This window comes from Procambarus clarkii, chromosome 86, assembly GCF_040958095.1.
Source record: "Procambarus clarkii isolate CNS0578487 chromosome 86, FALCON_Pclarkii_2.0, whole genome shotgun sequence".
In the NCBI taxonomy this organism is placed as follows: domain Eukaryota; kingdom Metazoa; phylum Arthropoda; class Malacostraca; order Decapoda; family Cambaridae; genus Procambarus; species Procambarus clarkii.
The window spans coordinates 10,906,569-10,929,746 of NC_091235.1; the positions used below are offsets into that span (position 1 = coordinate 10,906,569).

The following is a 23,178-nucleotide window of genomic DNA, read 5'->3' on the forward strand; positions in this document are numbered from 1 at the left end:
AAGGGTACAATAGGAGGCATAAGATAAGAGCCCTAACCTGCAGCTGCTTGTAATTGTAAGGCTGGAAAGTCATTCTCGTCAACCCAAGCCTAGATGACACCCGATTCATCATAATGCGCTCAGGAAGGTCCATGGTGTTGGCAATGGCTACAACAATCAGCTTACTTCCAGGACGACATGGCCAGTCAAAGAGATTATACATCACATCCTATAAATAAGAATTGTTAATACTGAATGAAAGGTAAGGAGGATGGTAGGCAAATGTATCAACCATAAAATTTTTATTACAGTAGTTATCTGTATATGATGAACAGAAAATTAAAAAGGAATAATTAACATTTTTAAGAGAAGTGTTAGATATGAAATAGTGAAGAACATTTGAATCAAGAATTCCTGATTCTTGATCATGAGGCTAGCCTCTTTATTCACTAGTAAGTTATGGACTGACAGGCATATAAGAGGATTTGCTCTAACGGCTTTAAATGATAATAACCACAGTGGCCCAAGTGACCAACAAATCACGATGACTTGAATGATGAAGGTAAATACAAGAACCATTTCTAGTGTACCTGCTTGCGAGTCCACAGGAGATCCAGCTCATCCACCAGTAACACTGTTGGTTCTCTCCTTGGGGCTGGGATGGAAAATCTTTTTTCAAGTAAAGAGGAGGCATGCTCTGCAGTTGCCTTGTTTCCTGTTAAACCCTTCCATACCTGGAAAGACATTTTTATAAATATTACACAATATTGTTCAATCTGCCCACTGATCATTGTAAGACTAGGGCACTTCCTTATTTTCCTTGGACAGTCACCTTAAAATCCACCATTAACACTTCATAAAAACTTTAATATTAATTATAGTGTACAGTCATAAAACAACGGTCTTTAGCTTTCAGTATTTCACGTTTGTAAAAGATGAATTGATAAAATTAATTTCACATGGTATCCTTCTGACTTAATAGCTACTTCTTTGAAGTGGTAGAAAAACTTTCTGAATATTCAATGCTTGTAGCTTTTTTCTTTGTAAAATGGGGTACAAAATTAAATTACAGTATCCCAAATGAACACTTGAATCAAGACAATATACAATAGAAAATTATTGTATTTTCATTGGTCTAAAATACAGAAAGTGATACAAAATCTTATGAGGAAGGAAATGATATGTAAATATCTTATAACTAAAGGATTGAAAATATTTAAGTAATTTTAAACAAATACAAAAAATATTAATTGCCATGGAGCAGGAAATTGCAAAAAAGAATATAGTACTTGCTAACATTCTTGGTATCATGTAATACCATCTATTATAACGCTGACTCATACAGAGGCTGTATTAATAATAAGTACAGGAATCTAGCATTGGAGATTAAGCAAATTACCACAAATTATGAAATTGCAGGTGATAGAGTAAAACAGTTGAAGAAAAAATGTTATAAAATGTATAGTATTACTTTATGCAAAGGCCCACAATTATTTAATTTAGCTATCTACTGATGGCTCAGACCAACTTACTCCACTAGGTCGATCTCTACCAGGAGGCGGCCTTAGCAGACTTTTCCTCCAGACACCTCTCACTCTTTCAAACTTCCTTATCCATCCTCTTTCCCTGTCCTTTCTTTCATATAGAAGGAAAGCTGCTGTGGATAATTAGGTGAACTGAAATAGTACTGGCTCTTCATGACACCATTTAGTGTCAAAGATATGAGAAATTTGATGTGGGTGTCATACTGAATACTGCACCCTCAAACTTTGCTCTAATATCTTCTCTGGGAAAAATGCCTTCAACTAATGAAAGTGGAAATGGGGGAATTGGTGATAATGATAGAAAACAGAATAGCAACCATTCTACCTGAAGTGGCCTAAAAGATTATCACACCTGCACTTAACTCTGACCAGGCCTTTCTGTATAGCATAGCAAATAGTTTATTATGAAGAATATGTTATCTTACATTATGTTATCAACATGTTATCTTACCTGAACCCAGAGTTGATGAGGCTCTGTTAGTCTCATTGCATTGACTTCCAGGTAAGTGAATGAAGGCAAATCCCCTTCATGGCTGCATTCTTTAAGAAGTCTTACTACTTCCCTGACAGTTGCAGTCTTTCCTGTGCCAGGTACACCACTTACATACCTATAAAAAGAAATTTTAGGTTAAATACTTTAAAAAGGCAACAAAATATATAAAAGTAACAATATGGATACTACACACTACAATCACACTGAGTTAGAAAATTAAAATAGAAAGCAAGGATGATCCACCAACTGTAAACAATGTCTTTGGGAAATTAAATAAAAATTACTATTATTATTATTACATACTAGGGGAAAAAATCACACTGGTGTGATATATCATTATGCAAAAATCATTGGAACAATCCAGTGATTCGAACCAGCGTTCTAGGTCACCCCCAGAACAGGTTAAGTATTCGAACAGTTAAGCATACTGACAATGATGGCGGTCCTAGAATGCTCCAATGATTTTTGTAAATTATCATCATTATTATTAGACTGTACATTAACAGAGTTCATATAATATTTGACTCAATGGACAATTTCACTATTTTGATGCAGGCTCTTGATGAAATTCATTATTTGGATACACATTGTAATCTTGTAACCTGTGTATTCAGCCACAAGATGGTGCATAATCAGTTAGGATACAGGCAGAAAACTGTGTTACCACTTACTGACATAGTCATTTTTAAGGTACCACAAGCACAATGTATACAGACATACTGGAAATATTAAACTGTATAACCTAATAAATTAACGAACCTAACATAAATGAAAGACAAATTTGATGAGTGTTCAAGAGCAAAATAAGATCATATGATAAGAGGCAGATGACCAATATCTTTGAATGAGTGGAACAATACATGAAGAGTGAGAGGTCTGGTGGTATACTGAACACACCCTGCAACAAATATCAAGTGTAATATCAACGTATAATTTCCAATGCACAAACGAGTCAAAATTAATACAAAAACATACAAGATGCTCTTTGATAGTACTATTTTAAAAATTATTTAATTTATGCTTTGATTCAACTCACAAATTTATGTAATATCTTTTAAGCTACCACTTACATGCATCCTCCATTACCATCCATCAGTTTGCCTTCAACAAAAGAGTATAGATCTTGGAACTCGTTCTCCCTGCAAGGTAGAGAGTCGGGGACCGCTGAAACATGCAGGCGAGCCCGTGCCAGTTCCAGTGGCGTCTGAGGATCTTTCACAGGCTCTTCTCGGAATGGAAGTTTAGGAGTTGCAGGAGTTTTCCTTGAATTCTTTTGTGTAGTGGATGGTGTGCGAGGTATACGTTTACTCTTGTTTTTTCTGTAAATTTAAGACCAATGTACAATTATTAGAAATACAGTTAAGTATCTTAACATCAAACTTTTCTATAAACTAAATCAAATAGTATCTTAGTGTAGAATCCCAATTATCCTAAGTACTGTACATTATCTATTACAGTATTTAGGAAAATGTTTTATTGTGCTAGTAACCGGTTAAAACAGTTCAATTATGTATGTGAATTGCTTTCTGTTGATGGTGCCACACAGTACTGCCAATGGACACGTCCAGATCCTTTGATGATTTCCCAATTGTGCTGACTGCGTTACCCTGTTACTCAACGATTTTCAGCCATTTTTCATTTAAACTTAAAGAGTAGAAAATACATCTGTCTGCAAGAATAAGCTTGCTAGACTAAGAGAAAGTAAGTCATTAAATGAAGAAAAAAGGGCTAAATTGATAAAGAATAATTATAACTGAGTGAGGATGCTATAGCATATGAGTTAAGTGTTATTGCTCTAAGGTCTGTGCCATACAGTTTACCCGGATACAAAACTGTATGCATACTAGGCTCTAGTCGACTTTACAAGTGGTTTTTCCAGTTTCACCCATCTCCTAAGTGAAGTATTTAAATCATGCAAAGTACAGTAGTTTGATGCAGGTCAGCATTCAATCCCCTATTAGTCTAAGTGGTTGAGCACCATTCCTTTTCCCGTCCTATCCCTGATATTTGTCCTTGTTTCCCTTCCAAATGATATAGTCATATATAAACTTTGTGCTTTTTCCTTATAGTTATCCTACTTATTTACCTCTCTTCCATCTGGACATTAGTGATATTTGGGGCCTGACTGGATCCCTCAAGGTTGATACCAATTGGATCAGATCATTATTGGTTGATACCAATATCAACAGCAGTACTGCAAATGTTGCATCGTTGATGCAAGGAAAACAGGTCCCTTTAAGCTAGCTGTTGGAGGCTGATGGATGTAACACTAAAGGTGGCTATTAATGACATGCAAACCAGAAGGCAGCCTTTTGACCACATGGGCTGCCGAGACAAAAGAACTCTTTCTGCCTAGGTCTCGTGATATTATCTAATGTCAGGACAGCCAAGGTGTCAGAGCCTATCATGAACCAGGCCCCCAACACCTGCCTTTTGATCGGTTCCCCAATAAAGAAACCACCGAGGTGAAGCATGTAGCAAATATTTAGACAAAGGGTTAAATTAACTACACAATACAGACTTTCCCTTAATCAGTTTAATAATAATCATTATTTCTACAGTAACAAAGCTACCTTTTACCCATGACTCGGAGAAAAAACTAAATTTGTTCAGTAGTAATTATGATGCCAGCCAAAATTAAAAATAATCAAACTTATTAGGCTACTGTAGTTGTATGGACAAGTTTTGTATTAACGCACAGCATGTATAATGACAATATAGTATCTTTCAAGGCCAAAAACTTCCCGAGTGATAACAAGAGACACAAGAAGAGCACTATACAATTCTTACCTGCTTGGGGATTTTGATGTTGGATAAAAATCCTCGTGATCCTCTACATGGTCTCTTAACTCGGTACGAGATGAAAAATACTCGCCACAAATATCACACTCGTACCTCTTCTTGACGGTACTTTTTGATTTTGGTCGAACACGTTCAGTCTTTTGAGGAGTTGTGGATTCTGGTAATTTTTCTTTTTTTGCAGGGGTACCTTTCTTCACAGATGTTAGGTCTATTAATGGAACATCTTTCATATAATCATGATTTGATTTCAAATTTTTATGATTTTCCTTCAGCTTAATTATTCGACTTTCACGAAAAGTCTCTAATTTTTTGGAAGACTTCATTTCAGGCTCTTCCTCCTCCTCCTCTTCACTATTACTACAGTTGTCACTCTCACTGTCACTATCCAGTAAATCATCAATTTCATTTGCTTTAAGGGCACGAACATTGCCAACCTTTTTTATGTTTTCGATCTGCTTTGGTGATTTACTAATACTGTTTGAAACACTAATTTGTGAGTTTTTAGACGAGTGTTTTGCACGGTGCTCTGGTGACAAAGGCGTGAGATTTCCATTTCTATCAATTTCACCATCATTAAATTTTCTATAGCAAACAATCTTAAGTTTTCGTCCAGAGATACTTTGTCTCTCCACACTGGTCATATTCTCATTAGAAATGACTTTGGATGACTTGTCAGTGTTTTCTTTGAAACAATCATTCAGACTGATTCGAGCTCTTTTTCTTGGTGCAAGATCATCTTCATCTGCAGCTTGTCGCTTCAAGGTCTGGGGAGGGTGAACATTACCTGGAATTAGTTGAACTCTTTTTATCTTTATTGACATATTTTTCTTCAACAACTGGTATCTTGCACTTGGCTCTGTTGGAAAGAAACAATAACATCAAATACATACAATGATCTCAACAATGAAATTATTTTTCGTGAAACAAGTCTTACTATTAATTTTTAATACAGGCATACCTCAGAATAAGAGTTTAATCCGTTCCTGGAGACGCCTCGCCTTCCGAAAACTCGCATTCCGAAGTTAATTTCCCCATAAGAAATAAAGGGAAATGAATTAATCCGTTCCTGACTACCCCAAAAACCCCACATCAAACTAAATTTTTATACCTAATTTACCTAATTCATCTAAATAAACCTACAAAACTGTGTTCCAGTTATTACTTACCTTGCTGTCGAGTGCTGTAGGCGTATGGAAGATGGTGAGGAGGGGGGAGGAGGAGAGGAGTTACTGTTTGGAAGGAGAGTCCCCTTCCATAATCACATCACATAACCCCATGCCTTGTAACACTATGGATACCACTTCTCTTTCTAAATTTTTCAAACCAGCCCCTGCTTGCCTTAAACTCTTTCTTATCTGCATCACTCGTTGCAGGGGTATTCTTTAGAAGGTCTTCGTGCAACACCCTGGCTTTCTCACAAATAATGGCCTCCGAAACACTATCACCCCTCAACTCCTTGTCGTGTATCCAAATTAATAACAACTTTTCCACTTCTTCAAGTATTTGTGGTCTTTGTGCCGTTAATGTTCTTACTCCTTTTGCCACTTTAGCACCCATAATCTTATTTTTCTTCTTAAGTATAGTGCATATTGTTGATGTGGCTTTGTTGTACTGCCTACAAAGTTCAACAACACGTGTACCGTTCTCATGCTTCCGAATGATCTCTTGTTTCTCCTCTATTGTCATCCTCACATGAGCTTTCTGGCCTTTATCCTTACCACTGGCTTTCTTGGGACCCATGGTGAGATATATAATAAAAAATTGTATAGACAAATCACCAAAAATCCAACAAAACACTGAAAATCCGCGAGAAGAATTGATGTGGGGGTAGTCACTGAGCGCGAGACAATAATAAACTGAGGGGCGGCGGGGCGGAGGGGCGACGAACGCGCTAGGTCGGCTGTACGCGTATCAACAAACTCGCGTCCAAACTCGCCTCCCGAAGTAACCATCGCCTTCTGAGACAAATTTTTGGAGTAAATACACCTCGCCTTCCGAAAACCTCGCATACAGGGACAATCGCATTCCGAGGTACCACTGTACACTGGTCAATAATTTTGGAGAACAAAGTAAATAGAAATGAATAATTTAAGTCAAATTTAAAACGTGATAAATTTTGCTTCACTCTGCCTAAAACAGAGGTAAATGATTTGCATCAGCTGCTAATGAGGCATGGTACTGGGGAATCTCATATTCCAGTGAGTATTAGGTTCAGTACCAGTAAACCACATATTCAGCTGTTTGTACAGTGTACAATAGCACCAGTGTTTCCCATATTCAGCTGAAAATTATGACAGAACACTTAATAGGTCTTACCTTGGAGAGTAATTTCAGGAGATTCGTCACGTTTTACAATTTTGTCAATGGTTGGAGTTTTAGCGGCATTTTCTTTACCATGTTTTATTTTTGTAGTAGTATCTGACTTTTTACTTGTTGAAGTTAAATTGGTTAAATCATCGGCAAGAGATCGGCGTGCAGTGTTTCTGAAATTAATAAAAATTAATACTGACGGTAAAAGGAGTAAATACAAAAAATAGAGTGCAAACATATAACTTTTAAGCCAATTTTAAGCTAGTACACAAAGCATGACCTAAAAATTAGCATTTTGTTTTGTGTTCAGGAATAATTAAACAGGAAAACCTTGCATTCTAACATCAAAGTCTCAGACACAAACCTGTTAGTTTTCAACAGTGAATTCCCCAAATCATCTAATGGATGCAGACGAGGAATCTTGCCGCCATAACTGAATCGACACACATAAAATGGATCTGAACAATGTGATGGCCTTTTGACAGTTTTTGGATCAACATAACAGGACACTTCTTGAACCTGTAAATGGAAGTTACATTAGGCTTACAGAACACTTCTTTGGACGTCAAAGTTCCAGCATAGCTCACCAAAATTTTTAATGCAAGCTTACACACATTTAAAATGACCTAAAACCCCGTTTTCATTTCAAGATCATGAAACAAAAATGTAAAAGTTATACACAGTAGGGAAAGTCAGCTGTATGAGAGAAAAAGCTTTACTGACAAACTCTTAGTATGCAAGTTTTAATTTCTAATAACTATATATAGTCCCCTACATCATGGCATGAGTTATTTGTATACTGCCAACAGGTCATAATGATTTATTTTAAATGGATACAGCAGTCTCAATTTTAGTTTTGCCACTTTCATAGGACCTGGCTAATTTCATACAAGAATAGTCATCGTTTATATGGCTATTTGTCTTAAAATTTATACAGCAAATTATCTACAGTTTAGGATTCACAAGGAGGAATCTACAAGCCAAAAAATAGTCCCCAGGAGGTGGTGAACAGTTATCACGAGGTGGTCCCTAATTTGTGTGGTACTTATAGTAAGAATGTTACTCTTATTTAATGTTCACAAAATAATATCATAAATTGAGCTGGCCATAGCTATCCTGGTAGAATATCATCTTTACTGGTTTTCATAAGTGTGTTACATGGAAATTTTTATTATAAGTGGTAGTTACATACAGTAATTAACAATCTTATGGAAATTGAATTTAAAATTATTTAAAACTTAATGAAAAATAATAAAAAAGGGTTATTGCTAATTTCAAGTCACTTGTTGTAGTGAAAGATATGGTCTAAGGATCATTTGATTATTCAAATGATCATTCAAATGAAATGAAATGATATGAAATGATTATTCAAACCCACTCATAGTTTTCATCACAATGCTGCTTCAAACACTCAATGTAATACAAATTTAAGTATTTGTTAATTTTTTTTTTTTACCTACACCCTCTACTTCCATGAAATGTGTAAAAAAAAAAAAAAAAAAAAAAAATGCTGCCAAAGCGTAACACAAAAAATACACCAACATATCAAATACAATGTGGCCTAGCAAATACATTTTGAACAAAATTGGGAGGTGCCTTGAAAACAAGAAATAAGTTCATGCAATCAAATTAACGTCATCTAGATAGGCACAGCAACTTCAATATATTACAGCTGCCTTACTGGCTTAAACTGGTATCAAAGCAACAAATCAGTAGTGAAACATGACTAAATCACAGTAAAAACTTGTACTGTACTTACATAACACATACTGAGAATACTTTCTGCATCGACATCTGCTTCAAATGCCCTTTCTTCCCTTACCACATCTAGGGCATTATCAAGAGCAGGTATATCTACAATACAGATAAAAATATCAAGTCAATTTCATAATTTATCAAAGAATGCATAAATACACAAAAAATCCAATGTATTCTATCTGTCTCCAGTTAGGAATAGTTTAATGTATTTAGACCCCCCAAGTGTTGCTGGAATGTGAGTTTACAGTCAGAGAATTCTGAATTTCTGTTTATCTTTGTGTTTGCTCCAGATGGTCTGCTACATTTTCTCAATCTCTCTTCGTTGTCGTTTCATGGCCGGACACAGAGAGTCTTGGTATGATTCGGCACTGAAGGACACTTATTTATTATACTGTACCAACTAGCACCAAAATTTCACTAGTTTTCTACACATAAACGTATGCATCAAGGTAATTATATATATTTTTAGTCCCTTTGCCTGGCAATACAAGGAAAAAATTACATCGCCAGCATTTTCAGTTATTCTTAATTATAGATATCTAAACACCCAGAGATACCAACTGGTTCAGATAATTGAGGTTGCACTGTACTTAAGTTTTGTTTGCCAGACACTAGTGCTTGGGTCTCTATGGGAATGATGACAAGCCACAAATTGTTATCCACAATACATCTTTAAAGGTGTATACCTAGTTTATAGACCATATAAATGCCTAAAAACAAAAAGAGCAAATAAAATCAAACATAACCCACTTATATTTGACAGTAAACAACATTTTGATATTTCCAACAAAGCAGGTGCTAAAGGTTTTTGTTTCAGCAACAGATAAATACACACTAGTGACCAGAAATTTACATGTGACCCAATCATAGAGGATTTTTTTTTTTTTTAATAATTTGACTTGGTTGATGAATGTGTCGAGATGTTTTAGGCACAATATAATCCAATTCAGATTACAGTATAGTTAATATAGGAAAAGCTTCTTCTGGTGTCTTAAGGTATAGATTGGTCCACAATTGATCAATGACTTTACATCTTATGATGTGAAACATTCACAAGGGGATAAATGGAAGATGTGCATATACAAATTGCAACTGATCAACAAGTAGTAGTACTTCAGCAAAGGCACAGTTAACCAAGGCTAAGTACAGTACACTGTAGCTCACTGCTTTAAAAATTTATACTAAAACTGCATAACAAATTTTCATACAAATCAATGATAATATTCTAAATATTGTATAACTATATTTAAATACCATGGCACTATAGCAGGTTGTAGAAAAATATCATTCTTTAAAACATACCTTTGTCGATATGCTTGCGATGGCCAAAACTAATGTCATCCAACCGTGAGTACCACTGAACAATCACCCGTTTGCTATCTTTTCTTTCACCTGAAAAGCAATAAAGCACACACTTTAGAATTTTAAATGATTAATTATCAGTTTTTAAAGACAAATTGTACAAATTTTCATTAAAGAACAGTGTAAATATCAGTAAATAAAATGATATTCACCATTATCATAGCACCTGATGATTCTTGCAATATCAGATCCTTCTGGAGAATCGGGGTTTGGCGAATCAGCATTCCGAACATAAACACAGTCACCAACATACACAGTATTTCTATCAAGTCGAAACCCACTGTAAATAAAGAATGGCATCAATACCTACTATAAAAACATCAAAATCAATACAGTACAGTATTGTCCCAAAGTAACTAAGGGTTCTGCAAAGAGGAAGCGATAAATAGGCCATTTCTAATCATGTGTAAATGTGTTTCGAAGTATTTTTTGTTTAACTTTTCCCCCTTAGCCAATCAGAAGGCCTGGTTAGAGACCAGGCAGTGGAAACCTTGATCCCCCCAAACCAGAGCAAGGTAACAGAGAGCAAAGACAGAAATCGTCTCCTTTCAGTCTCAAAATAAACTCCATGTGCGTTCATCTAATGTTCAACCTGTAATTATTGCAAGGGTATGCTTGTTGGGGAGATATCGCTTCCTGTTGAGAATGGCTAGTCTAGGACAAGATTGATACCACAGACTGCTGTTGCAATTACAAAGCATTTCACTTTACGAGTTTTTTACATTAATTTTTATTTAGAAGGCTCATGGTGTTGGTGTGGTATCATGATCTAAGCTTCTTCCAAGGTTATACCTACATTTACGTGCATTCATCTTTAAGCACATTTACCCATTTATTAATTTGGTTATTAACAAATTTACATGCGGCCACCCTATCTAGTAGCCTCAATGGGGACAGGAAGCCAGCAGCTTGTCAAAGGTCCTCTATTGTTCCTGAGGATTTTTCCAGCTAAATTTTAAGCTGAAGTAATATCATGGATAGTACTTACAGCTTCAGCAGGTAGGCATCTGCTTTCAGTCCTATATTTTGGCTAGTAAAGATTAGGATTGGTTGGCATGGCTAGATTATGGGACGGTTGGGGTGGCTAGATTATATGATGGTTGGCATGGATATGTTTATCAATGTATAAGGATAGTTAAAGGGTTAGGAGTGGGTTTGGAAACGGGGCGAGTCGGCCCAACTCCCTACACAGACTGACTTTTGTGGGGCGGGGGGGAGGGTAACAAGGCTCTGACTGTATAGCTACAGCTACCGATGATAAAATAATAATTAATTCTAATTATTATACCTATACCTATATAATTATAGGTATAATTATACCTATAATTAATATAATTATACTATATAATTCTAATTCTAATACCACCACATGACCTTTAGAGACTTTAAAATGAAGCTTGTTTTTAATGACTAAGTTTACAAAGTTTACGTACTTTACACAGCTATACTGCAGACTCTAAAACATTGCAAACTGCCAAACACTGCATGGTTGCATTAGAAGCATATATAAAATGATTTTCACGCCAGTGTATGAACTTTTAAGGACTTAAGACGTCAAGACCAACCTGTAAAATGTCTTATCCCTCTGCAACCGATCCTTCCTCGACGCTTCCAGCGGTTTGCCTATCCAATGGAACCTCACAGCACTCTTCTCCCCCTTTATTTTCAAGCGTGTTCTAGCAGAGAGCGTCATTTTGTGGGGAAAATACGAGGCGGTGAAGGAGGGAAGGAGCAGGTCGGCCAGGCGAATGTTTTGGCGGGCGGCCTCGACAACAACAATAACAGCTGACTCCCGCCATGCGTCTTATAAATAAAATAAATAAAATAAATAAATGTTTATTTAGGTAAGGTACATACATACAAGAAATTTTTACAAAGATTGGTTGACTTATAGGTAGAGCTAGTACATACAATGCCTAAAGCCACTATTACGCAAAGCGTTTCGGGCATGAAAAACTTAAATGACAAGCTTAATACTAATTGAGCATAAAGAGTGGAATGAAAACAAGAAATGAAAACATAGCTGAAAAAGCAGCACAAATACAATTATGTCGACAAACAGCGCTCTCACCTCTCTCTCACCTCTATTATTTATTTATTATTTATATACAAGAATATAACATTGGGGGTTAACAGAGAACATAGAAATTAAATTTATTTTAGATTCTTGTATAACCACTAGCACGCATAGCGTTTCGGGCAAGTTCTTAAACTAACAGATAATTTTTAGATATCTCATCTCTTATCTCATTTTTTTTCTTGCAATGTACCTGTTATCATTTTATAAATTTTGCTAGAATTTACCTACTTAACATTAACTGTTAGATTAAGGACCTGCCCGAAACGCTGCGCGTACTAGTGGCTTTACAAGAATGTAATTACTATGCTATGTATCCTCACAAACCCAATGTACCTTCTTGTATATAAATAAATAAATAAATAGATAAATAAATAAATAAATAAGATAATTCACAATAAAACTGACAAAAAATGTTTACAGGTACTTTACAGCTTTACTTTATAGGTACAGATAATTTTAAGTAGAATAATTACAGTGAAATTGAGAAAAAATGTTTATAGGTACATTGCAAGAAATTTTGACACAAAAGCAGATTAGAATAATACACAATAATGAACAAGGATTATTAGGTACATTAGGATAACATTTCAGGGTTATACAATGGTTCACTGAAGCACAATATGAGGATCATTTCAAGGAATAATGCAGTAGAATATGCACTCAACAACCATGATATCAGATGATACCTAAGATTATAATGGTAAAGTAATATGGCTTAGGTACAAATATTCTGGGATTGGGTAGCACTAGATACAGTGCGAGATAAAGCACTAGGTAGAAAACTATGTTTAGTTTAGTTCATTTATTATGCACCCCATACCCATCTTGTGGGCGGTAGTGGAAAGGGTTACAGAGGCACATAATGAGCTCAGGGACTGAATCCCACAATTCATTTAGCTAAGCAAGTTACAATTTTGATGAGCTAGTTACAAAATTCAGTATAAGTCGTCACATCAACAATGGGTTCGAGATCGACCACAAGTACAGTTTCTAAATTAAGCAACTGACATATGTGGAGAGCTAGTGTCACAATTGATATGTTTGTCCTGCACACCGCCCCCCATCCAGTGGGCAGCGGTGGATAGGTTACAATCACTCTTAGTTACTACCTACAGTTAGCAAACTGGGAATATTTGGCTAAAATTCTGGTAGCAGATCATTTTGAATGAAATATTTACACACTGCTGGAACATTTGTTATAGAATTGTCTCTGAATTCACGTATCTTTTCGCGCTCCATCACATAGTGACGGAGGGTGTGCGAATAATTTTCTTGACACAGTTTACATTTGGTCAGGTCTACATCGGCAGATAATGAGAATTCCCAGAGATACTTGTAACCGAGTATAAGCCGAGCAGTAGTAACATCTAGAAGTCTGCTGATTTTATTGGATGAACCATAGATGTGTGGCTCCTCTTGCATGATAGTATTTATTTATTTATTTATTTATTTATAACACATGTTATAATTATGGTATCTGTGTATCATGCACAGATACCATAATTAAGATAGGGATAGATTAGTGCATAATATAGAGAGATGAGAGCAGAGTTAGGTACATAATATCTGATTTTGGAGAGTATACCAACTGTTTTAGAGACTTTCTTAGTTATGTGTTGTATGTGGGTGCTGAAGTTGAGTCAGTATGTTGAGTATGATGATAGATGGAATTACTGGTGTCGATTTCACTTTACTTCAGCGCTACAAGATTTTGTTGAAGTTCTTAGTATACTATTGCTCTCAGACTGCTTAGTGACAATCAAGATTACGCTCAACGTCTTCTTTAAAGACAGACTCTTTCAAATTCTTTCTTTCAGATTCTTTCTTTGACTAACTTATCAGCTCTATCATGCATTCGGAGGCCAACATGAGATGGAGTCCATATTAAATGGACTCTGTTACCATCATTAATAATTTTGTTGTATTTGTGTCTAGCTTCGGACACGAGCATGTTACAGTTATATCTTAAAGAGTTGGGAGCAATTAAGGATTTTTTAAAGAAGCTACTTAAAATAACAGAGTTACCCATATAGTCTTGCAAGTACAATTTTCTATTTCAGTTAAAGAAAACGGCACTTATGGCTGGCTTTGATATAAATGGAAATACAGCATGTGAATATATATATATATATTTTTATTTATATATACAAGAATTTTTACATTGTTGTTCAGTCCCTATCACGCATAGCGTTTCTGGCAGGTCCTTAATCCTAATTTTCCCTGGAATACGACAGGCCAAATCGTTTAACAACCCCCATTCATTGCTGGGTGAACAGAGCCTACAATTAAGGATTGGCACCCAGTCAATCCTTCCCAGCCAGAGGATATGAACCCAAGCCAAATCGCGCGGGAAGTGCTGGGAGAGTGTTTTACCACTACGCCACGGGGACTTCAATTGTTATCGTGAAAAAAACAAGATAAAGGCAATCTGCAGTATCACTCAACCAGTTTCTGGCCATACCCAGTGGGTTTTATCCTGACTGACTAGGCTACGAGCGCATCACCATCTTTGCCGTACAATGTTCTTCTTTTATCTTGCCTCTGCTCCTCGACACTCCCTCTGTCCCATTTATTCATTTAAATAATTCAAGGAATATGTCCCGATCATCTGAAATAAGTTTAGAAAGGCTAAAGGGGAATCCGCTTAAAAGGTCAAGAGCTAGAGTCCAACCTGTATTACTAAGACACTAAACAACTGAGTTGATTTCCGGAGCTGACTCTCTGGAATTTTTTATTTTATATAATTTTTAATATATATATATATATATATATATATATATATATATATATATATATATATATATATATATATATATATATATATATATATATATATATATATATACATACATATATATATATATATACTGTTTACTTCAAACAGTAGGCTTAAGTTGAAGGCTTAGCCTTAAGTTCGGTCTGGTTAGGGTGACGAGTACTACTCAGTGATCCTTTTCGGCCCACACTGCTCAGAGATCCCTTTCCGATACTCCCAAACTAAACTGCGAATTTTAAATTTCTTTCACATCTTAACATTGTATTCTTTAAGTTCCTGCCTCTCCTTTTGCACCTGAGCATCGTGCTTCGCTGCTCCTCGTATTGGAAGGTAGTTAGCTGTATATGAGAAGGACAGCTATTCTGGAGAAGGTGCAACACCGGGCAACAAAAGTCATTCCAGAGCTAAGTCATTTCTCGTATCATGAGCGCTTGAAGGCCACAGGGCTAACACTACAAACCAGACATGAGAGGGCGGATCTCATTGAGACCTAAAATACTGAACAAGTTGGAGGATGTTGATCCGGATATTTTCTTCTGAAGCTCAGCTATAACACAAACAAGGAGTTACGATTTCAAGCTCAACAAGCCACAATGTAGGACTGAGAACAGGATATGCTTTTCACCCACAGGGTTATTAATTCAGGGAATCTCCTACCCGCCGAAGCCGTAACTGCCAAAACTGTGCTGAATTTCAACATATATCTGATAAAGATCATGAAGGTAAATGGGAGGACCTTCGACAAGCCGCCAGCTTCCTGTTCTCGTCGAGGCCAGTAGGGTTAGTGACCCTAAGGTAAAAATAAAAATAACTTCGTTCCGCAGTTGTTAGTATTATTGTTTAGTTTCTGAAGTTGCTTGCAAACGCCTTTCAGTTGTATTAGATTTAGATTTAGATTTTTTATTCAGGTAAGGGTACATACATAATGTTGGAGTTAAAGATAGAGCTAGTACATACACTACCTAAAGCCACTAGTACGCATAGCGTATTATCAACAAAATTATTCGCACACCCTCCATTACTATGTGATGGAGTGCGAAAAGATACGTGAATTTAGAGACAATTCTATAACCAATGTTCCAGCGATGTGTAAATATTTCATTCAAAATGATCTGTTACCAGAAATTTTAGCCAAATATCCCTAGTTTGCTAACTGTAGGTAGTAACTAAGTGATTGTAACCTATCCACCGCTGCCCACTGGATGGGGGGCGGTGTGCAGGACAAACATATAAATTGTGACACTAGCTCTTCACATATGTCAGTTGCTTAATTTAGAACCTGTACTTGAGGTCGATCTCGAACCCATTGTTGATGTGACGACTTATATTGAATTTTGTAACTAGCTCATCAAGATTGTAAACTTGCTTAGCTAAATGAATTGTGGGGTTCAGTCCCTGAGCCCATTATGTGCCTCTGTAACCCTTTCCACTACCGCCCACAAGATGGGTATGGGGTGCATAATAAATGAACTAAAGTAAAACTCAGTAGTGGTTACACCGCTGGTTTTATTCTTGCTGCTATTACTTCTATTATGTCTACGGGCTCACCATAGCCCGTGCTATTTGGAACTTCTTGTTCCAAGTAGCGAATCTTTAACAACATTCTATTACATGAGATCATGTGTTGTACTTAACTGGGGTTCATTCTTCAGAATACTGCTAAGAATTCTGCTAGTATTTACCTACTTAAAATTATCTGTTAGATTAAGGACCTGCCCGAAACGCTGCGGCTTTACAAGATTGTAAATACTATGTTATGTATTCTCTCTAACCCAATGTACCTTCTTGTATATAAATAAATAAATAAATAAATAAATAAATAAATAAATACAGCAGTACCCCACTTCAGTCGGACTTTAACCAACAACATCCTACCGTTTTCTCTCTCACTTCAAGCCACCAGGAAATATTTCCCACCTATTGTATTGTCATTCGCGCTCTCTTCACCCCTGGGTAAATTGAAACGGAAGTGCTGGGGATGAGTTTGTGGGTCTAGCAAATACGAGTTTTCTCTTTCGACTGTGTGAGCTCGGGTCTCATCTCCGGAAACGTAAATATATATATATTTTTAGAGTAAAATTTAATTTGGTAGTTTATTCGGAGATATGAAATTAAAAACCACTTTTGCATTTTTGGGTTTAAGTCTAAATGAAACTTTGATTATGAATATATATATATATATATATATATATATATATATATATATATATATATATATATATATATATATATATATATATATATATATATATGACAGTGTCAGACCACCGAAGGAAAATTGAAACAGGTTTTTTTTTTAGCTTCCAGCGATTTCGTCTGGGTTCGAGCCCTGGCCAGGGATGGTTGACTGGGCACCAATTCTGAACAATTCGCTCCTGTTCACCCAGCAGTAATTGGGGACTTGATTGTAAATCGTATTCAAGGCAAAATTAGCACTCAACCTGCTAACAATAGTGAGAAGTCGTCTTCTGTACCTACCTGTGTAACATGAATACAAAGGAGAGAGAGAGAGAGAGAGAGAGAGAGAGAGAGAGAGAGAGAGAGAGAGAGAGAGAGAGAGAGAGAGAGAGAGAGAGAGAGAGAGAGAGGGAGAGAGAGAGAAAGAGGGAGGGAGGAAGAGAGAGAGAGAGAGAGAGAGAGAGAGAGAGAGAGAGAGAGAGAGAGAGAGAGAGAGAGAGAGAGAGAGAGAGAGAGAGAGAGAGAGAGAGAGGGAGAGAGAGAGAGAGAGAGAGGGAGAGAGAAAGAGGGAGGGAGGAAGAGAGAGAGAGAGAGAGAGAGAGAGAGAGAGAGAGAGAGAGAGAGAGAGAGAGAGAGAGAGAGAGAGAGAGAGAGAGAGAGAGAGAGAGAGAGGGAGAGAGAGAGAAAGAGGGAGGGAGGAAGAGAGAGAGAGAAAGAGGGAGGAAGAGAGAGAGAGAGAGAGAGAGAGAGAGAGAGAGAGAGAGAGAGAGAGAGAGAGAGAGAGAGAGAGAGAGAGAGAGAGAGAGAGAGAGAGAGGTACTGTATATATATATTTATTTTCGTCATAAAAATACCTTTGGCGTCGTAACAACGAACATTGGCGACATAAAATAAAATCTAGTCCCTATTCAACGCTTCATGACCAGAACATTCTCATATACAAAGAGTTCAGTAACCATTAACTTAGCTAAATCAACGACAGCGTTCCGTAGACTCATCAAATCTCAGAAAAAACATCTAGTTGAACATTCTTAGTCTATCTCCTCTCCTTTCATTAGAAGAAAGCTTTGAATGCCGTACTTCACAGCCCTTAGCAACAGCCAGATGCCGTCCACTGGACAGAGGGAGAAGCGACTATCCATGTGTGAGAGAGGAGAGAGCTAATGTGAGAGATTGAGAGATGTTTCCTGACGACCAGTTGAAGACTCAAAACACTTTCAGATCTGAGGGCAGGGAAAGTGGTAAAGGCATGTTGAGAAGGAAGGGGTGGAAGAGAAAGACAGGGAAAGGGGTGAAGTCACGTCGAGAAGGAAGAGGGTTAAAGAGAAAGCGCGGGAAAGGAAAACAAGACCTGGTTTGCGAAGATATGAAAGGAGATATGGAACGTGACAGCAGAAATATGAGTAATAACAGAGAACTGTGAAAAAAGGAAGGAATGCGAGCAGAGGAAGGAAGATATAAGAGGTGAAATGAGAGAAGGGGAGATGGCAGGAGAGGGAAAGCAAGGCGGAAGCGTACAGTAATCTCTCAAGTTAAATAAAGACCACATAAAACACCGAGTTAGGAGCAGTTCTCTTGTTTTTATGACCTGCGGCACTATGTTGGAAACTCCACAGGAATCATCCCATGTGTAAACACTTCACTCAAACGCACGGATTGATCAGGTGCGGAATTTTACGGGAGTGGAGAGAGAGAGAGAGAGAGAGAGAGAGAGAGAGAGAGAGAGAGAGAGAGAGAGAGAGAGAGAGAGAGAGAGAGAGAGAGAGAGAGAGAGAGAGAGAGAGAGAGAAGGGAAGGGAACTATCAGGGGGGGGGGAAGCGCCAAGCCATTACGACTATATAGCACTTGGAAGGGGTCAGGATAAGGATTTGGGATGGGACGGGGGGCAGGAATGGTGTCCAACCACTTGGACGGTCGAAGATTGAACGCCGACCTGCATGAAGCGAGACCGTCGCTCTACCGTCCAGCCCAAGTGGTTGGACAGAAAGAGAGAGAGAGAGAGAGAGAGAGAGAGAGAGAGAGAGAGAGAGAGAGAGAGAGAGAGAGAGAGAGAGAGAGAGAGAGAGAGAGAGAGAGAGAGAGAGAGAAAGAGAGAGAGAGAGAGAGGGGGGGGGGGAGGAAATAGATGATCACAACATACAAGATACTGATGGGAATATACAAGATGGGACACGGACAGCCTCTTTTAATTAAGAAAAAGTAGGACAAGAGGACACAGGCTGAATGTGAAAACGCAAGTGAATCGAAGACATGTTGCGAAATACCCGTACAGTCGAGGAGGCTTGGTCGGAAACCGGGCCGCGGGGACATTGAGCCCCAAAATCCTCGCAAGGTACCCTGTATGGATGGAAAACAAGTGGAATATACTGAAATAAGTTGAAGAAACCACCTCGAAATTCGAACGTCAATATATTTAAATTATTACACAACGGTACAACAAGGTTAGTAAGTAAGTTCAAATGAGAACCTAAACAGAAGAAGAATCAATTAGGGATATTCTACAAAGGTAAACATACAAGGGGAAACGAACCCACTGTAAGGTGTGTCCTCGAGAATGACTGATAACACAGGTCAGCCACTGACCTTACGTCGCCCCCTGATTGGACTAGAAATCATCGTATCTGTAAAATATAGGAAATAGTTTAAATATTTCCTCATTCTTTAGCCTATGTCTCCGTTTTCTGTTGTGACGCGGGGTACAGATTTAGGGGTTCCGCAGGAGATAGTGATAACTAGCCTAATTCTAATTATATGTAAATGAATTTTTAATTATTTTTACGTATAATTTTTCTCATTTAACCAGTATTAACCATCATTTCCTAACGTCAAGAAAACGGTTAATATAAAGTGTCGTCTTCTTAACACAGTCTCCGTGGTGTAGTGGTAAGACACTCGCCTGGCGTTCCGCGAGCGCTATGTCATGGGTTCGTATCCTGGCCGGGGAGGATTTACTGGGCGCAATTCCTTAACTGTAGCCTCTGTTTAACGCAACAGTAAAATGTGTACTTGGATGAAAAAACGATTCTTCGCGGCAGGGGATCGTATTCCAGGGACCTGCCCGAAACGCTACGCGTACTAGTGGCTGTACAAGAATGTACAGGCACTCTTGTATATATCTTAAAAAAAAAAAAAAAAAAAAAAAAAAAAAAAAAAAAAAAAACTACCAAAAGACCCAAAACAGAAAACGGGACAATACGTCACTTTCGCCAGCCGCTTCCATGTTCTAGTACGACAATTTTTGCCCTAATGCAACGCATACGACCGAAACGCGACGTGTTGCTGCCGTTTAGTGTTCCAGCCGTGTAGTGTTCCAGCCGTCTAGTGTTCCAGCCGTCTAGTGTTCCAGCCGTCTAGTGTTCCAGCCGTCTAGTGTTCCAGGCGGTCTGTTATCTCCCGTTCTGTGGTTATCTTTCATGAACCTCGTGCTGGAGCCTCTCCTTGAGACGTCTCCGAGGGCTTCATCCTCCACTCTCTCTCTACTTTGCTTAATTACATGGTCTTTTATTGTCGGTTATTTTTTAACGTATGTGACTGTTGCACACGGCGGCGGTCCTGTGCCTTTGTTGCAGCGTGTGCACACCTACACGTGCTTGCAAGGTCGGGCATTAGCTCTCAAGCCCCGCCTTTCGACCATCAGTAGGTTAATGCGCTGAATTTTTTCACTGGATTTCCTGGTCATATTTATAATGAAAACTATGTATTGAATTAGTACTGACAGGTTTCTCATCTAATTCTCATCTAAATTTAATATTTAAACTAAAGTGGTTCCGTCTGAGGTTTCTGCGCCTCATTCATGTCTCCAGTTTGCATTTATGTCACATAGTTCATAGTTTAAAGGGAGCCGGTCGGCCGAGTGGACAGCACGCTGGAGTTGTGATCCTGTGGTCCCGGGTTCAATCCCGGGCGCCGGCTAGAACAATGGGCAGAGTTTTTTTTCACCCTATGCCCCTGTTACCTAGCAGTAAAATAGGTACCTGGGTGTTAGTCAGCTGTCACGGGGTGCTTCCTGGGGGTGGAGGCCTGGTCGAGGACCGGGCCGCGGGGACACTAAAGCCCCGAAATCATCTCAAGATAGTTCTGTTGTCACTGGTTGTAAACCTTGCTTCTGCGTCTAGTACCAGGCATCGTGTAGTCTCTGGAGACTATGGAGGTCTGGTTGTGGAGGCTGGAGTCTCCTCTTCAGCCTCCACTTAGTCTGCGTCTATTTGGTTAATTATAGTTAGAATCTTGTCTGTCTTATCCTTTCGTTCCTGCTGCTCCCTCCACCTAGTTTCATTACGTTACATTTACTCGACTTTAACTCTTGTAGCCATTAGGGAAAATCACAAGAGCCGTGGTGGGGATTCGAATCTATGCGCTGGGTATTCCTAGATGCACGCTCTATGCAAATGTGATTTCTCTGTGTATTGAAAGAGGGGCAACAGAGGTAGAATTACTAGACGACAGAGCTAGAGTTCATGGGGGGGAAATTGTGTGACACCCTGGCTCGGCTTCAGTGGAAGCCTCGGGAATCCTCGAGGGTGCAATAGTACCCCAGGTTGCAATTCTTTTGGCCGTGTCGTGGAGTAGTCGTCTAGAGCGTGCATCTGGGAATATCCAACGCATAGGTTCGAGTCCTCGGTACGGCTCCTGTGGATTTCCTCATTGATACATCACGGTAATGTGATTTCTCTCTGTCTAGTAGCCATTGTTGGATCATACTTGCAGTTTATTCCGGTCATCTTGCTGTCTTGCTCTGTCTTAATCCTCCTCATGATTGGTTTTGCGTCATCAGCAAACATTAAGAGGAATGAGTCTACTCCCTCAGAGAGATTGTTTACATATCAGAAACAGAATATGTCCAAGGACTGAACCCTAATGGCACTCTACTGGTGACGTCTCGCCACTCCGAGACTTCACTTCTCACAATGAGTTGCTGTCTTTTGTTGCTTAGGTACTCCCTTATCCACTGAAGTACCTTCCCTGGCACTCCTGCCTGCTTCTTCAACTTATATACTAGTATCTTATCGGGCACTGTGTCAAGGGCCTTCTGGCAATACAGAAATATGTAGTCTGCCCACCCTTCACTTTCTTGTGTAATTTTTATCGCCTAATTGTAGAATTCTGTACAATCTGTGAGGCCAGATGTATCATCCCTGAACCCATGCTGGAGTTGTGTTCCAAAGTTCCTTCTCTCCTCGTAGAGAGAGAAAGGGGCCTCGTAGCCTGGTGGATAGCGCGCAGGACTCGTGGCCCTGTGGCGCGGGTTCGATTCCCGCACGAGGCAGAAACAAATGGGCAAAGTTTCTTTCACCCTGAATGCCCCTGTTACCTAGCAGTAAATAGGTACCTGGGTGTTAGTCAGCTGTCACGGGCTGCTTCCTGGGGGTGGAGGCCTGGTCAAGGACCGGGCCGCGGGGACACTAAAGCCCCGAAATCAACTCAAGATAACCTCAAGATAACCTCTCCAGATATTCTACTAGTTTTTGTCACAATCTTCTCCATCCCCTTGCATGGTATGTAAGTTTGGGACACTGACTTGTAGTTCAGTGCCCCTGTCTGTCTCCTTTCTTGTATATCAGGACTACATTAACTGTCTTCCAGCTTCTTGGTGTTCTCATGTTACCAGTGACCTGATTTATACTAGTGTAAATCACAGTGCTTCTACTTCCTCTTTTAGAATCCATAGTGAGAGTTTGTCTTGACCATCAGCCTTTGTCACCTGCAGTGACAACAGGATTGTCCTTTGTCACTGGAGGTGACAAAGGACACCAACACACGACTCCTTACCTCAGCTCTGGTGTGTGTGTGTGTGTGTGTGTGTGTGTGTGTGTGTGTGTGTGTGTGTGTGTGTGTGTGTGTGTGTGTGTGTGTTGTTGTTGTTCAACACAAGCCAGTTAAACATACAACAAATAC

The 23,178-nt window shown here is 38.5% G+C and overlaps 1 protein-coding gene across 2 annotated transcripts in view; it reads right to left on the reverse strand.

Annotated features, from left to right (window-relative positions):
• The window catches only part of Orc1 (origin recognition complex subunit 1), a 404,967-nt gene that overhangs the window by 4,201 nt on the left and 377,588 nt on the right, over window positions 1-23,178 (reverse strand). Inside the window, exons 2-12 of one of the 2 annotated variants that reach the window (XM_045759325.2) lie at window positions 11,814-12,051; window positions 10,401-10,528; window positions 10,189-10,278; window positions 8,888-8,982; window positions 7,493-7,647; window positions 7,135-7,301; window positions 4,807-5,602; window positions 3,087-3,335; window positions 1,975-2,131; window positions 570-713; window positions 38-208 (exon numbers count right to left, since the gene is read on the reverse strand). In XM_045759325.2, coding sequence (XP_045615281.1) covers window positions 38-208; window positions 570-713; window positions 1,975-2,131; window positions 3,087-3,335; window positions 4,807-5,602; window positions 7,135-7,301; window positions 7,493-7,647; window positions 8,888-8,982; window positions 10,189-10,278; window positions 10,401-10,528; window positions 11,814-11,941 — 2,280 coding nt within the window. In that variant the 5' untranslated portion in view covers window positions 11,942-12,051. Of the gene's footprint in view, window positions 1-37; window positions 209-569; window positions 714-1,974; window positions 2,132-3,086; window positions 3,336-4,806; window positions 5,675-7,134; window positions 7,302-7,492; window positions 7,648-8,887; window positions 8,983-10,188; window positions 10,279-10,400; window positions 10,529-11,813; window positions 12,052-23,178 lie in introns of those variants that run through there. The other variant, XM_045759315.2, reaches the window with a different exon arrangement.